Genomic DNA, 16628 nt, shown 5'->3' with positions numbered 1-16628 from the left:
TGCAGATGATCACAGACAATGGCTGCTCATTTGCGTCTAGGGAAATGGAGGAGTTTCTGTAGAACAATGGGATCAAGCTCCTTACAATTCTTCCACTGTTTGGTGAGAGAATGATCCAAACCTTCAAACAGGCTCAAAAAAATTCTTGCTCAAATATCCTAATACCCCTCATGTGTCATCTGGGTCGTCACCTGCATACCTACTAATGAAAAGACAGCTGTTCACACACCTTGACCTGTTGAGGCCAACACCAACTAAAATGTTCATTAATTAGAACCAGCAAAGTCAAGTAAAATGACGTCAAAGGTGTTCTAAGGACCGGCGGTTTTCTAACAGTAACCTCAACCTTGCACAAAACTGCACAATCAAAAAGCTGTCCTCAAAAAGACTGGACCCGTCTTAAACAGCATCAACACTCAAGACAAACAGGTCTGGCCAAAGGATACCTGCTTTCTCTGCAACTGGCAGCTACCTCAGAGGCAGACTCAGATACTATCTTTTCGCAGCACAACTTATCAGTAACACATCCACTTCTCCGCAATCATTAACTGAGGCTCCATCTCCAACTTCTCGTAAGCGTCGACCTGAACTTCCTTTGCAACAGCGCATCAACAGAACCCACCACAGAAGAAAGGCACCAGAGTGCCTCAATTTGTGAAATACTAACCCTCAAGAATGGGGGCTCTGAGAATAAGCAAATATTAGAATATTAAGAACAGTAATTGCAGGTACTTAACAGAACTAAAAATCAAAGAATCTAAATTCTAAACTATAACCAATATAACTACTAACAAATGTGGGAACACAAATGTGGGAACACGCAGGCTAATTAAACAATCGGTTTGAGATGGGGCACCCACCAGCATGCAGTAGTCAGCCAGCCAGAGATGGGGAGGTTCTTTGGGGCGCTCTCTCATGCCTTGTTCATCGAGGACCTAAACTTTCTTCTTTAGTTCGCTCTGACATGAGTGAAAACTCCACCGTATTTGGGTCTGCAACAAACAGGTGAACCAGTCCAGCAAAACCTGTGGGTCTCGGTCCGCTTCCAATCAAACCCTGTTCAGTTCAGTACTGGTGGGATGCATTTTATGATTGAACACCTGAAAGTCATCCTCTTCCATCAGCATATCAGCGCTGAATAAGGTCAGGATTACCTGCCTGTTTCACCCGAGACTTCACACTCATCTGTTCCCATTTTGTTACTGCAGGTCGCACTGCAGCTGATAAACATGACAGATGAGCCTGAAATAATAGCAGAGATGTGCTTGATTTTTGACCAAGGACAAAGAAACATATCAAGTTGGGTTTATTATTATTATTACTGTTGATCATGAGAACGTAAATCCAAAAGTCCACTGAGCAGAGTGGTTTATTTCAAATGAGGCACTAAAGTCCTCAAAACTTAAAACTTCTCCACACCAAACAGTTGCTCCTGTGGGAAAGCCAGTGGAGTATTTTCAGGGAGAACGCAAATGGACTGAAGCTCCAAATCACAATCTACCTTTTTTCCCCCCATCTCTGTGAACATTTTTTAACATGTTTAACATGTTTTATGGTTTTTTAACGTTTAACATAACTGCAAAAAAGGACAATCTTTTTTCAGGCCCTAATTCAGTTTTTCAGTGTGAGAAATTAAGTGAAAAATTACTTTTTTGGTGGCTGCTGTGCTTTACAGTTATAAACAGGTGGGCCTTGGGGTGGAAAAGGCTGAGGACCCCTGATTTAGTATGTGCTTTCACTCTTGGGCCGTTTCACTGGTGAGTCATGGTTTCTCAGACCCAAACTCAGACCTTCTTAATGGTCCCAAAAACAAGCCAAACTGACCACCTCTTGAGGTGGCCTCAGTTCAGTTAGTTTGTAGTTGGTTTTGTGGTTCGAATGATTTGTAAAAACAAAAAGACCCCCAGTCCGCTTCAGCTTTGCTTTATGGTGAAGACCTTGAGACTCAGTGTACACACAGCCACAGTCTTCAACAGGTAAAACAGACCAAGGGTCATTTAAAAGTTGTACTCAGGATAAAGTCTGTCTATGATCTGCGACAAGACATCACTGACATATTAAAGCGATAAGATGCAAGTCTGCGTGATTTTACTGTGTTAAAGGCTCAAACTGGGCATGTAACGCAATTTTAAGCTGCTTCCACACCGAATGAATGAAAATTCACCGCTGACGTGGAGTTTCGCCGAGTGGAGCACAGCCGAACATGGAGCAACGTTGTTGTCTGAACAAAAATGGTTTGAGATCCTGAAGGACCCTGAATAGTCCTCTTTACAGTTTTTCCTTACATTGGGAACACAAAATGAAATGAGATCATCTGCAGTTGGTTCCCTTCCAGGTTCACGAACAGAACTCAGTTCGGTTGTTTTAAAACAAGCTGTGTGTGAAAACAACACAGTATGAGGGTCAGTGATGGATCTTCACCACATTTAACAAGTTCAAACGGAACGCGCAGTCACCATCCATACACAGTCACGTTATCGGAAATGTATCTACTAACCGCTGACCGGGTGAGGGGGGATAAACAAGGACATGCAAGACAGAAGGTGCACAAGGCTGCACTCACAAAACAAGATCCTCCTCTCACTGCGGGATGACGAAGGTGCTCAAGCCAAGCTCGATTCCTATCACAACAGGGGGAAATAAACGTTTTAATGAAAATATTGCCCTGATGTGTTTCACACATGGGGAAAAGTAGAACGTGCTCTCACCTGGTCAAACTGAGGACACATTTTAGAGTAAACCGAATCCAGACATGGAATAAATAATGCGAGGTGTAAACAGTCCGAGAGCTTCTTAATCAGCATTCTTGAAGTCCTTCATAAACTTGCTTTGACGTCCTTTTACCCTGCCCAAGCTGCATTCCAACATCCAAGAATTTAAAAACCGAGAAGGGTTAAAATACCCAGTCGTGAAGATCTGATCCACGTGCCCCGTCTGAACTTTTCACCCCTCTTCACTGCTGAATAGCTCCATATTATCTAAAAGCGTCTTTAACATGCAGATCAATGAATCAAACGTACTGAATTGTTAGACAAAGAAATATTTATTTACACAATTTCATAAGAAATACAGAAGAGAGCAGATACAAAATGTGAAAAGGAGAAAGAAATGAAGGAGGCCACTAGAGGTTTGACCAGTTTCACCAAACAGGACGATTACTTTAAAATAAAGTGTTTCAGAATGCAGATGCATTTTTGAGCAGACGTTTTTAAAAAGTTGGCTTATTGTCTTATTAAAACCATCAGTATCAAACAGCCAAGTGCAAAGCAGAATGCTCTAATATATTTCTATTAGAGACCTTAAGCACCTCGAACGACGGCTGAGTTTAAAGGAAAAATCCAGCGTTTTTAAACTTCACTGTTTTAAAATCTGCTGATTTGAAAGACAATGGGCCGCTGCAGAGTTACATTTTACTATTACTTCAGCTCTTCAGTTAAATGCGTTTGTAAATTAAGCTGTAAATCTGTTTATTTTATTCGTTTAAGGGATGGGACTACTTTTCCAGAGGGAAGAACTTTTGATTAGCAGTGAAGCGGTGTGAGTTCAAAGGCTCTACCTGATTGCCACTGATCCCAGAAAACCTTAGGGAAAGTTAAAGTCGCCAGAATAACTGCCCCCCACCACCACCACCACTGTTGCTCTATTGTTGTGAATTTCGATAAAACTTTGTTTGAACGTTCACAGAACTTTTCACTGGCTTATATTACTAGTGATTGAGTAAACAGGTTCTGTTCTGTAGAAAACCTGTAGAAACTGTCTGTGCTGATCGACTGATGAGTACAGCAGACAGAGATCAGGTGAAAAAAAGCTGGAATATTCCTATAAGGCTGTAATATTAGGAAGGCAGAGATTTCCACTCATTGACCACCAGCACAGTTAAACCCACACAATTGTTGTTAAATATTCATTTTCTTGAAGGAAAACGATTCTCAAACTCACAGATCTGCCACACTCCCACACAACTTTCTAGTCATTGATATGAATATTCCACTGTAGAGTTTTGGTATTGAGACCGTTCTGACAAGATCAATTCAAACGATACACTCCAGAGAAATGCAGTCCATATGAAAGTCTACTGTAGTGCGCAGCCCAATCCACTCATTTCAGCAGGCTCCATCATTAAAGTGCTCAGGAATACCTGGTTAACGTCTGGTTCACAGCAGCATGTGGGCTTCAGAGACTGTTCACAGCAGGACATCACCAGCCGAACATGTACTCCATCGCTTTGGACACAAAACTGTCATCTTTTCTTGGAGTATCTCTGTCTGACACCACCTACAAAACAGAGAACTGGTAAAGCTGACAGCACAGCATAATAACAAAAATACTAATCTAATTAAATCAATATTGCAGCAAAATAGACAGAAATTACATGTAATGTTGGGAGACTCTGGACATTTAACCAGGTATTGTTTGATTTTCTCCAGCAGTTTCCATTCAAACACTTCACAAATGATATGAAGTTTCGGCAGAAAAAGTTTCAATCCACTAAAGTTAAGCAAAGCCATTTTAGATAGCAGACTACCGTGATTAGGAGCTACATCAAAATGAGCAAGGTGGAGAGATTTAACTCTCATCTTCACAGCCATTTGACATCTTTCGACATCCACATGGTTTTCAAAAAATCCCTGTAAACGTTTAGTTTATCCTGAAGCAGCTCTGTGCTGATACTTGTATTTATCCTTCAACAGGGCAGTCGTGGGCTGGAGGTTAGGGAACCAGCCCTGTGAACAGCAGGTCAGCGGTTCGACCCCCTCGGCTGATAGTCCATGACTGAAGTGCCCTTGAGCAAGGCACCTAACCCACAATTGCTCCCCGGGCAGCTTTCAACGTGAGATAAGGTAGTAGTGGCTAGCAGATAAAGTAAACATTCATTTAGATCTTTGTTTACTATATTAACTAGTGATGGACCAATCAAGACTTTAGGCCTGTTTTGATTTCTTTAAACTCAAACAGCAGACAACATGTGTGTTTTGGTCACTTATAAGGTTTTTTTTTTTTTTTTTTTTTTTTTTTTTTTTTTTTAAACCCAAAGCTCACACTAGAGGTCTGTGCAGGACTGCTGATTCAGTAGTTGCCCCAGCAGAAAATCAATCATTTGTCCCGCCTGCAGCCAGAATGTTTGGCCCACTCCTGCCCCCATCAAGGCAAACTGACCTTCAATATCTGACACAAACACATTCTTTGCTGAAATCAGACTCACTGTGAGTGACTTCACCAAACGCAATCTATTCACCATTTAAACACAGAGCAGGAATGAAACCACAGCGTGGTTATCGTTGACGTTCTGCTGGGCAGCTGTGGCCGTCGGACTAAACGCTCCCGTCTCCGTGAGCTACAAGAATCTGTGTGTTGTTAACATGACTGGCTGCTTCACAGCTCTTTAGAACGTGTGTGGTGATGTACCTGGTATTCGCTGCTGGAAGCTTTGTAAGCAGCACTGAGTGGCCTCATGGCTGACCGAGGAGTGGACACAGACTGAACAGGGGTGTTGTTAGCCCTGACCGGAGGAGTGAAGACCCCACTGCTGCTGCTGCATTTCTCTGAGCCCTCCATGACACTCTGAACAATAAAACACCACAGAGAAAACAGCCAGACTAGATTAAAATGACTGATTTATGTTCAAAATACACCAAACTGACAAAAGTATTCGGTCGTCTGGCTTCACACTTATGAACTTGAGTGACGTCCCGTTCTTAATCCACAGGGTTTAATATGATGTCGGCCCACTCTTTGCAGCTATAACAGCTTCAGCTCTTCTGGGAAGGCTTTCCACAAGGGTTAGGAGTGTTTATGGGAATTTCTGACCGTTCTTCCAGAAGCACATTGTGAGGTCAGACACTGATGTTGGACGAGAAGGCCTGGCTCACAGTCTCCACTCTAATTCATCCCAAAGGGGTTCTATGGGGTTGAGGTCAGGACTCTGTGCAGGCCAGTCAAGTTCTTCCACACCAAACTGGCTCATCCGTGTCTTTATGGACCTGCTTTGAGCACTGGTGCGCAGTCATGTTGGAACAGGAAGGGGCCGTCCCCAAACTGTTCCCACAAAGTTGGGAGCATGAAATTGTCCAGAATCTCTTGGTGCTGAAGCTTTAAGAGTTCCTTTCACTGGAACTAAGGGGCCGAGCCCAACTCCTGAAAAACAGCCCCACACCATGATCCCCCCTCCACCAAACTTTACACTCGGCACCTGGCAACCGCCAAACCCAGGCTCGTCCATCGGATTTCCAGACGGAGAAGCGTGATTGGTCACTGCAGAGAACACGTCTCCACTGCTCTAGAGTCCAGTGGCGGCGCTTTACTCCACTGCATTCCACGCTTTGCACTGCGCTTGGTGATGTAAGGCTTGGATGCAGCTGCTCGGCCATGGAAACCCATTCCATGAAGCTCTCTACGCTGTTCTTGAGCTGATCTGAAGGCCACATGAAGTTTGGAGGTCTGTAGTGATTGACTCTGCAGAAAGTTGGTGACCCCTGTGCTCTATGCCCCTCAGCATCCGCTGACCGCTCTGTCATTTTACGTGGCCGACCACTTTGTGGCTGAGTTGCTGTCGTTCCCAATCGCTTCCACTTTGTTATAATCCCACTGACAGTGGACTGTGGAATATTTAGTAGTGAGGAAATTTTCACGACTGGACTTGCTGCACAGGTGGCGTCCGATCACGGTACCACGCTGGAATTCACTGAGCTCCTGAGAGCGACCCATTCTTTCACTAATGTCTGTAGAAGCAGTCTGCAGGCCGAGGGGCTCGGCTTTATACACCTGTGGCCATGGAAGAGACTGGAACACCTGAATTCAATGATCTGATGGGTGACAATACTTATGGCAATATAATGTAAAGTTTAAATCATTAAATCAAATGTATACAATCAACCCATTTCCACCAAATTTCAGATAAAAAAAAAAAAAAAAAAAAAAAAAGAAAATCAAACAAAATACGCAATATCAAAATGTCCAAAACATGCTGTTAGGACCCTGCGGGTCAGAATGTATTGTTTTGTGTAGTGTCTTCTCCTGTATTTCTTACAGAACTGACAGGAGAGACGCACTAAGCCTCTGGCACGGCTTCCGTTGAGTTCCCTGAACAGTCACTGAAAGAACTCCTGCTATAGTGCCGCGTCTGTGTAAGAGCTTGAATGTTGGTGTATGGCTTGTTTGTGCTTTATTGCTGAGGTTTTAATAAAGACTATAACAAAAGACTACTAAAGCCTATGTTGTGTTCATAGAACATCTTCAGTGAAGTTTACTATCAACACTGAGCTGATGTGGCTGCTCTGAGACAACTCCATATATAATCTCTCTTATTGGGGGAGGAGGGTTATTTGTGTGTGTCTTCATTTTCTCCTGGTTAGCATTAGTAAGGAAGTCGGGTTAGAAATTATACCAGCTTTCCTTTTGCCTGTTAGCCAAGATAAATTTCCCTAAATCTAAGTTCAGCTTTTGTTTGTTATCTTCCCTCTGCTCCTGCCACTTATTCTCATTTTCTAAAGAGATAATAATGAGAGAGAAACCAAACAAAATTTTTCAGAAAGACTGCTATTCATGTGTCCTGCTGATATAAATTTATTACTCATTTTTGCCAGTTTTCACCTTTTTTTGTATTTGCTGACTGTTTGCTTCTGAAACCTGCACCTGCACTTTCTACTGGTCAGCTGATCTGGAGTGTCTGGTTTTCTAAAAACACACCTGCAAAATCAGGAAACAGAAAAGCAAAGCATAAACTGGCAAAATGAGTAATATTTTTATTTGGTTAATGAGTAAAATAAATGATTAAAAATGACTGGAAAAGAAGCTTAATTTAACCCTCATTATTTCTAGTCACAACATACTGTATTTCTGATATTTTGGCCTTAGCGTTTAGTATTTTATCTGAAATTTGACGACATAAATGCAATACTAATGAAGCTAATAAGCAAGCTTATAACACACCAGTTAGTGTGGTGACATTTGGCTTACAACGACACGTCATACAGGGTAACGTATAAACATGGACTACAGTATGTTGGCATAGCTGAACGCAGTCTGAAGTTCATCAGTGCTTTTGCCTGTTAAACTCCCATTGTTTGTTTCAAAGATCCAGAGAAACAAACTTTGGGCAACATCCGGGCCCTTGAAGCCAAACAATCACTAAAATAATTAACGACATGCTGAATAAACGCGTCTTACCTTATCAATACAAGGTTTAACACCAATCATAATAGCCTCTCCAAAGATTTTCCCATCTTTACTGAGGGCCTTCCTCGCCTGCAGTTTAGACTGATACTGAATGTGCATCCAGTTTCCTGCGTTAGACATCTGTCAATTAAAAACGACACCGTTAGTTCAGAACAGAGGGTTAAAACAACATCGGTAACAGACGCCTGATTACTTATCAGAGAGGAACACTTACTACATGCTTGAGAATGTTTCCGTACTGTGCAAACTGCAGGAGGATGTAGGAGGCTGATGCTGGAGGGAACCTGCAGGAGATGAGCAGAACGTTACTGTGTGAGCAGGTAGCGCCGGTGCTGGGACAGCTACAAGTGTTATAGTTAAGATGCTACAGCAATGCAATAAAACCTACACAATTCCTCTAAAATGCTTTAATCCCCATTAGGCTTTTAATGGGCTGGAGGTTAGGGCAGTCATGGGCTGGAGGTCAGGGAACCAGCCCTGTGACAAGAAGGTTGCCGGTTCGATCCCCAGAGCCGACAGCACATGACTGAGGTGCCCTTGAGCAAGACACCTGACCCCCAACTGCTCCCCGGGCGCTGCGGATAGGGCTGCCCACCGCTCCAGGTAAGTGTGCTCACTGCCCCCTAGTGTGTGTGTGTTCACTAGAGTGTATGTGGTGTTTCACTACATGGATGGGTTAAATGAGGAGGTGAAATTTCCCTGTTGTGGGACTAATCAGGGTCTCTTAACCTTAATTTCAATAAAACAAAATAATAGAGCTTTAAACATCACCTATGTAAATTGTGTAATTTATCGCTGCTGTACATGGAAAAACAGGTATCTCCAAAATGGTAACTTCACAGGAGAGGGTAAAAACACTTAGTTTAAAACTTAGTTACTTAATGTAAATTCATGCAAAGAGATTTTATTCTAAGTGATTTCGGAGCATTTCTATTGGTCCAATTATCATGAAATTTTCACACAACCTACAGGACAGCTGGTGTGTTAAAATGATGTAAAATTTGAGATACGTGGTTTTCACTGCACAGCAAACGTATATACTTATATTTTCTCTATAACAATTCAGACTCCCAACAAGAGGGCACTATAACACTTAAGTAGCTACGCCCTGTGTCATTAAAAGAAAAACCCATGCATGAACCCACACCAGCAGGATTTTGGCAGCTCCAGGCACAGATTCCAAAACTGGTTTAACATAATTTAGTTCTAGAAAGAGATTCAGGCCAAATCCATCATAGTGCTTTAAACCTTTTGTTTACAGGCTTCTAGATTCATTCTACTGTGTACAAACTACCTGATGGACAACAACTACAACAAACACTAGGGAAGCGCAGAGCGTTTAAAAGCATTTAAAAATGTCTGGTAGGCTTCAGAGAGAACTACTGGACCAAAGAATAGAAAAATCGATCTTAACAGAATTTTTTTTTTTAAAAAAAAAGGTTTTTGGTTGGTGTAGTGGGTAACATCTCTGCCTTCTACGCTGTAGACTGGGGTTCAATCCCCACCTGGGCAAACACCCTACACTACACCAATAAGGGTCCTTGGGCAAGACTCCTAACATCACCTTCGCCTCCCTGTGTAACAATAATCAAATTGTAAGTCGCTCTGGATAAGAGAGTCAGCCAAATGCTGTAAATGTAAATGCAAACAACGAATATTCCAGGTTACACCTGAGGCTGGCAGCAGGTCAGACCATCCGTTTTTTAAATATTTATTATATTTGTGTGACAATATATAGTTCCGCAGAAAAATGTCACTTGCAGTTAAATAAGCCATAAAGGCTGCAAATAAAACAGCCTTGTTATTATTAAATAAACTGACACACACCCTCACATTTCTTACATACAAAAAACTACGTAATAGAGTACAATCACTGGTAAACAAGTCACTAAAACAAAAACTTATTTTAAATCAGTGGGAAACTGGTTAGTTTCAGTGCTGTAGCCACAAAACACACTCTTACCCAAACACTGTGACCCAGGTCTCGTCAAGCTGATCTTCTGAGGACAGAGCGTCTCCCTGAGTGAAGAAAGGATCTACCTGTGCAGGTGAGAGGGTGCTCTTCCTCTGCTGACCCAAACCCGCAGGGCTGAACAGAGTGGCAGCTGCAACAGGAGACAAGCACACTTCATATTTCAATCAAACTTTGTGTGTGTATAACCAGCCAGCTTAACAGTGATCAGACATGAAAACTCAAGAGCATTTAGGAGTTAAGAGATTAAGAGACCCTTATTAGTCCCACTAAGAAACGGGGAAATTTCACCTCTGCATTTAACCCGTCCGTGCAGTGAAACACCACACACACACACTGCTGAGCGCACACACTAGGTGGCAGTGAGCACACTTGCCCAGAACAGTGGGCAGTGTCTTGCTCAAGGACACCTCAGTCACATACTGTCGTCTCAGGGGATCAAACCAGCGAACTTCCGGTCACAGGGCTGATTCCCTAACCTCCAGCCCACGACTGCCGCCAGTTAATTAAGTTAAAAAAATATGCTAATACAAGTCATGTGCAAATATTGTTGTGTAGCTTACTATACCAAATTCAAAAATCTCTTCCTCCCAAAGGATGATGACTGCCGACGCACTAACGTGTGTAACTCTGCTTTTGAACAGTCCGTTTTAACTGTAAACATGCACGGAAATCGGTTGTGAGCTCTGCCACGTAAAGCCAGCCTCACAGCCTTTCTAACACTAAAAGCTATGAGGTAAATCCTCACCTGTGCCTGGGGTTCCTGTCACACCAGCCAGCGGAGTCTGCAGCACTGAAAAAGGCTGGAAAAAAATAAATTACGTTTTAAAACACAAATTAAGATCAAATCAAATTTATTTTTAGCGCTTTTTACAACTGATGTTGTCACAAAGCATCACAGCGTCACAGAAAAGACAGAGTCTTAACATGAATGTAAAACCCCCAGGTGAGCAAGCCAGGGGCACCAGTGGCAAGGAGAACCTCCCTCAGAGCTGAGGAAGAAACCTTGGGAGGAACCAGGCTCACCAGGGGGACCCGTCCTCCTCTGGTCAGACTACCTACAGAGTTATTATACTAGTAATATTAATAAGTTTTACATTAAAATGAAACCAATAGCAGAGAAAACCGTCTTAAAAAGTTTGCTTCTTTAGTTTTAGCACTGGAGCAACGGGGCTAACGTATCTCACAAGTAACAGAAGTTTACACCCACAATTAGTACGATGCTAACTGCATGTCCAAATCATCTCACTCATCTCAGTGTGAAGGGGTTCAGGGTCTCTAATAGACGTGATCGTGTAGATGAAAAGTCTGCAAAGCCAAAACCAGTAGCAGCAGCAACTGAAGCCTGAATCTTTCCGACACCAAAACATGTCCTAGTTGATCAGCTATACTTGTGAAAAGGGAGAAACCTGTACCATGTAATATGTTTAGTGTTAAAATTGACCCAGAGAGGAGATCCAGCTCAATGTTTAGGTAAAACCAACATTATACCAATGAAGCTATGACAACATTTGATAATTCACTCATCCCCGGAAGACGTGACGAGAATTTTCTCTTTCCGAAAAATAAAATAACCATCATATCATCTTAGTTTAATGTGGTTTCGATGTATTTTGGTCTTTTTCGTTATAACACAATCACTTGTACTATGCTGATGTCTCTGTAGCTATCTAGGTAACTTTCCCGTTCCACCTTAAATAGTCCGGCAGTTCTCACGCCTGAATCTCTAGAATGTAACTGCTGCTCCATTTAAGGTGGAACAGGGAAATTCTAACAAGAATCTGGAGAATCTCTGACTTCAGCTTCATATCACTGAATAATTAGGGGGGGTGATAATAAATAACTGCCCCCCTCTTTGAAGGCGTATGATCCCTAAATGTGACTAAAGCCCAGCAGTGAGGAGCTGAACTCTCCCCTCCTCTGCTGTCCCTGCAGACGGGCAGGGTCGCCTACAGAGCGGCGCTAGTAGCTGTTAATGAAGAGATGCTCTTTTATTAGAGGGTCTCATTTCAGAGGGAAGATCTCAACCACTGCCCTGTAGCTCAGGAACAAGGGGTTAGAGTGACACTCGAAAACAAGGAGTAAGGGTAAACATAAGCAACGGGATTGGGCCTAAGTTTTGACCGAGTTCTCTTTGAATGGGGGCCGAAGCACAAGCCACACTATAGAATGTTCTTTCACATGTTGATTACAAATCCCCAAAACCTACACGGTGCAGATTTAATTGCTTTCACTAAATTATGTCCTCTTGTGCAGAGATGGAGTAACTGCACTAATGCTGCGTGAGATGTTACCTGTTTTCGTGATGCCAGAGGAGACATTCCGACCACTGGACTGGACAGGTCATCATAGATGCTCCTGACTGGAGGAGCGCCGCTCTTGTCCTTGGGTGTGGGAACCACAGGCTGAGGAGGAGAACCACCTGATGGAACCAGAAAGAGTTAGATCACATCATAAACAGAACTCCTCACACACATCTGATATCACGACATCTACTCCCTGTCTTAGACTTTCAGGGCTATTTTCAGGGGTGATAGTGGGAAAAATTCCTGAGCCTGACCTTTTTTTCTCTGCTCGGGAGGTGAGCAGGGTGGGGGTGCTATGTATGCGACAGACTTAACACATAACTTGTTGGCCCCTGGGCGCAGATATACGTCTATGTATAACCCTGATCTTCATTACTGTCAAAGAATTTTTGCTTTTGAATTCGTCCCTTCAATGATAGATTGTGTTGAATTTTGTTGAAATACATGAACAACATTCAGACATGAGATAAACAAACCCAGTATAAGCCTATATTTCAGAAGCTTGTGCAGATTACCAGAACACCTGGGACTAGCAGGCCTGTTCAGGAATCCATACCTTATTGCTTCTATAGCATCGGAGACTACAGATACTACAGCCATACCAAGAACGGTCAGCAGGTGGCAATAACAATACTCCAATACTCCAAAGTAAACTAGGAATTGATTAGTAGCCTAACCATTGACTAAATGACATGAACAAGGACACATTCATTTCTTTTAAAAATATAATAGCAAACTATGCAGCATTTATTTTAAATATTTTGAAACAGTTACAGTGCAACAAACTCATAAATAATACTACAACCCTAAAATTACTATTCAGTTCCATTTTCCCCTTAATATAGGCTTAATATAGGCTTAATATAGTTGTGTTCCATGGCTGAGTTTATACGTTTCGCATTGACAGTGGAAAAAAATTCGCACATGTATTTCCCGGGATTTCCTACTGAATCCATAAATTTGTTTGGTCAAAGCAAGTCCCGCCCCCCCTGTTTCTGACTGGCTTAATGGCTAGTAGGCTCGGCCTTGGTGTTGGTTACAGTGAAACCTGCGCATGTCAGATCAAGAGAAGTGTCAGATCCTATGGTCAGATCACGAGGCCAGGGGTCGGCAACCCGCGGCTCCACAGCCGCATGCGGCTCTTTGATCCCTCTGATGCGGCTCAGCTTTTGAAAATAATTAATTTAATTAACATATATTATTTTTGAGACTTCAAAAAATATTCAGGCGGAATATCACAAACGTCCGGTATTTAGTTTCGGTTCGCTTGACTGACAAGTCGGCGTCGTCCTCCATGCTCCATGTTTCGCCCACAGCATTTTCACCTCACTGTCAGTCAATCATACACTTCTTTAATATTTCAGTGACAGCACTTTTTAAAAAAAGTACCTCAATGATTTCTTTTAGTTCCTTAAAGAACCCCATTTTTTAAAAATGATGCAAGTGTGAAGAACCTTTCACAAAGCCTTCACATAATATAAAGGGCCCTACACCAATTTTAAGGCTCTTCCTACAACTTTCATTACAGTGGAGGTTCTTTAAACATCAAAAAGGTTCTTCACGCTCAGCTCATCAGAAATAGTTCTCTAAAGGATTTTTGGAAGGTTTTCAATTCAATACAATACAAAAACCTACAGAGGGGCTAAAACCGTACTTCACCAGCCATTTCTGTACTAGTGATGCATCAAAATAGTGAAAAACCTAGCCAATGTGGCACTGACACAAGAAAAATACTATTTCATAAAGAATACACTTCTATTATTTATATAATCTGCTTTCAGTTGAAGAAAACTGAGCTGACAATACCCAAAAACAGTTTACACCACATAAACTAAGGTGAACACAGCGTGTACGGAGTGTGCTGTTTATCCAGCGCCCTCGACAGCAGAGAACGTTTGATCATCTATTACAATTAATTATTGTTAGTTGCTCTTTCTCTGAGGTTTGTGAACATTTTCGTTACATCTTTCCATAAACGGAGTGTACAGAAGGCATCGGTCCTCACAGGGACTTTTCGTTCTGCGTCTGTACCGTGCATCGAGTCCCGTTTTCAGGTGCTATCAGACCTTAAGTTCTAGGGCATTTTGATGCTCCACATGAATAGAAAGCATACATCTTGAGTCTGCTCTTCACAGGGACAACACTACGGGGAACAAGAGCTTCACACGGCTGATATTTTCACTGTTGATGTGCTGATCAAACCGTTTGAACGTGCCTGTTCTGGCCGAGCATGCTTAACCGCCACTTCTCCATTTCTTTATTATCCAAATCATTTGCCAAGTACTCATTTTCGGCACTTCACTGAAGTCCTATTTAATTCTTTGCTTTTTATTTTGGCCACAGTTTCTGGCCTTTTTTTTAATCTTGGCCAAATACCACAAGTACAACTTTTCAGCATTTTTGCCTGAAATGTTTTGATGCTTCTTGTCCAGGAAACACTGACCCTGCCTTATGCTGCCCTGAAGCCCTGCAGAAATATTACTGTTACTTCACTGATCACTGTGGATGAATGGGGTTCCAGTAAAGCCCATCTTGAGTCTTGACCTGTACCTGCCAAAAGAGGAGATCTCATCTCAGCACCTCCTCCGGTCAGGCTGATGGTCCTGGGCTGGGGGGTGGTGGGGGCTGGCAGGTCCCCCATCAGAAACCCAGGCAGGAACTGAGCCCCAGGGCCAGGCTTCGGGGAGGTGGGGGAGCCCAGTGCCATTGGTTCAATACCTGTTAGTAAAGAGAAAGAAAGTTGGTGCTTATGATCCAAACTGGAGGAAGAGTCTTCACAAATTTATCTCTTATACCTCAAAAAACAAGTCTTTCCAACAGAAAGAGGCATGACGGTCATTCTTACTAGACCAAAGCTCACTTCTGGTGCAAGTTATTCAACCCCGCTGTTGTGAAACACCTCTAAGGAACCCGTTACAAAACCTAGAGACAAACACTTGAAACAAGCTGAACCAACACAACAGAATAGAGTTAACCCCAAAAAAGTAGAATAAGGAGCTGAAAGTACTTTTCTAAAATAAAACTTTACACTGTATGTCCTCACACAGATTTACATATATAATAAGCTAAAAATACTCTGAGAAAAATTACGATTTCAATAACGCCTTCCACACACCCAAGGCCATTTCGCCATGACCGCTTCACGCAGTGGACAAGAAACTCAACCAAACAATAAAACTAAAAGAGAGAAGAAGGATAAAAGTATTAAGCAAACGGGAAGGCTTTCAGGTGGACGTTGAAGGAGGATGGGGTGGCATGTAGAGACAAGACAGTTCCATAATTTAGAGACCATAACACTAGAAGATCTGCCACCAAACATGGAGTGCTTAAAGGCCGGACCACCAAAAGGCCCATATCTGAGAGCCTCGGCGTACCAGCGGGGTACAGAGGAGAAAAGGGCCAGCTAAATAAGGGGTAGGGGTGCTAGATTATTAGGACCTGGAAGCTCACAGACAGGACCATTAACTTGATGTGTGAAGAACTAGGGAACCAGTGCAACTGATAGAGAGTCGGACTGAGGTGAACGGATTTGAAAAGGTTAAAAAGTGAGCAACAGAGTTTTGAATATAGTGATACTACTCAATTAAAAATAAAGATTAGGCTTGAAAAGGCCTCCTTGAGCTAGAACCGCCTCTTGGTTCCCTAAAGAACAGATGAGAACTTTTTGAAACCAGTTAAGAGTTTTGAATATAGTTGTTATATTATTTCTACAGCCTGTTCATCAATCAGCGTCATTTGAGGACAGAAGCTCAGCTAAACTCACACTGCTCGATTAAAAATTAAGACTATGTTTGAAAAGGGCTCCTTGAGCTAGAACCGCCTCTTGGTTCCCTGAAGAACCTTTTTAACCCAGTTAGAGGGCTTTTTTCGAGAAGCCCTACATGACGTGGAAGCTCTTAAAACTGGCTCACACTCACAATCCTCAGTTGTATGGTTCTCCAAAGACCTATCTAGTGAAAATGGTTCTAAGAGAGCCTTTTCGGTGCGTTTAGTGCAAAGCGCGAACCTCCTCAGGCTCTAGAACCGCCCTGACAGAACGGTTAGCTACACGGCTAACTAATGCGCGAGCCCGGCTGTTTTCCCGCCCTTATTTCGCCAGTTGTTCGATACGATTGGACGCAGCTCGCACCGCCAGCCAATCACAGCGGACGACCGGACAGCACCAGCCAATCACG

The 16628-nt window shown here is 42.6% G+C and overlaps 1 protein-coding gene across 2 annotated transcripts in view; it reads right to left on the bottom strand.

The window, feature by feature from the left end:
- Positions 1-3024: 3024 nt before the first annotated feature.
- Positions 3025-16628, bottom strand: part of nup35 (nucleoporin 35) — a 14087-nt gene continuing 483 nt past the window's right edge. Inside the window, exons 1-9 of one of the 2 annotated variants that reach the window (XM_017682017.2) lie at positions 16371-16463; positions 15004-15171; positions 12442-12569; positions 10896-10950; positions 10139-10280; positions 8390-8459; positions 8167-8295; positions 5407-5562; positions 3025-4275 (exon numbers count right to left, since the gene is read on the bottom strand). In XM_017682017.2, coding sequence (XP_017537506.1) covers positions 4198-4275; positions 5407-5562; positions 8167-8295; positions 8390-8459; positions 10139-10280; positions 10896-10950; positions 12442-12569; positions 15004-15160 — 915 coding nt within the window. In that variant the 5' untranslated portion in view covers positions 15161-15171; positions 16371-16463 and the 3' untranslated portion in view covers positions 3025-4197. Of the gene's footprint in view, positions 4276-5406; positions 5563-8166; positions 8296-8389; positions 8460-10138; positions 10281-10895; positions 10951-12441; positions 12570-15003; positions 15172-16370; positions 16464-16628 lie in introns of those variants that run through there. The other variant, XM_017682015.2, reaches the window with a different exon arrangement.

This window comes from Pygocentrus nattereri, chromosome 6 (assembly GCF_015220715.1).
Source record: "Pygocentrus nattereri isolate fPygNat1 chromosome 6, fPygNat1.pri, whole genome shotgun sequence".
Lineage (NCBI taxonomy): Eukaryota > Metazoa > Chordata > Actinopteri > Characiformes > Serrasalmidae > Pygocentrus > Pygocentrus nattereri.
Note: the sequence above shows the minus strand (reverse complement) of the source record. Positions and strands in the feature narration are given on the sequence as shown.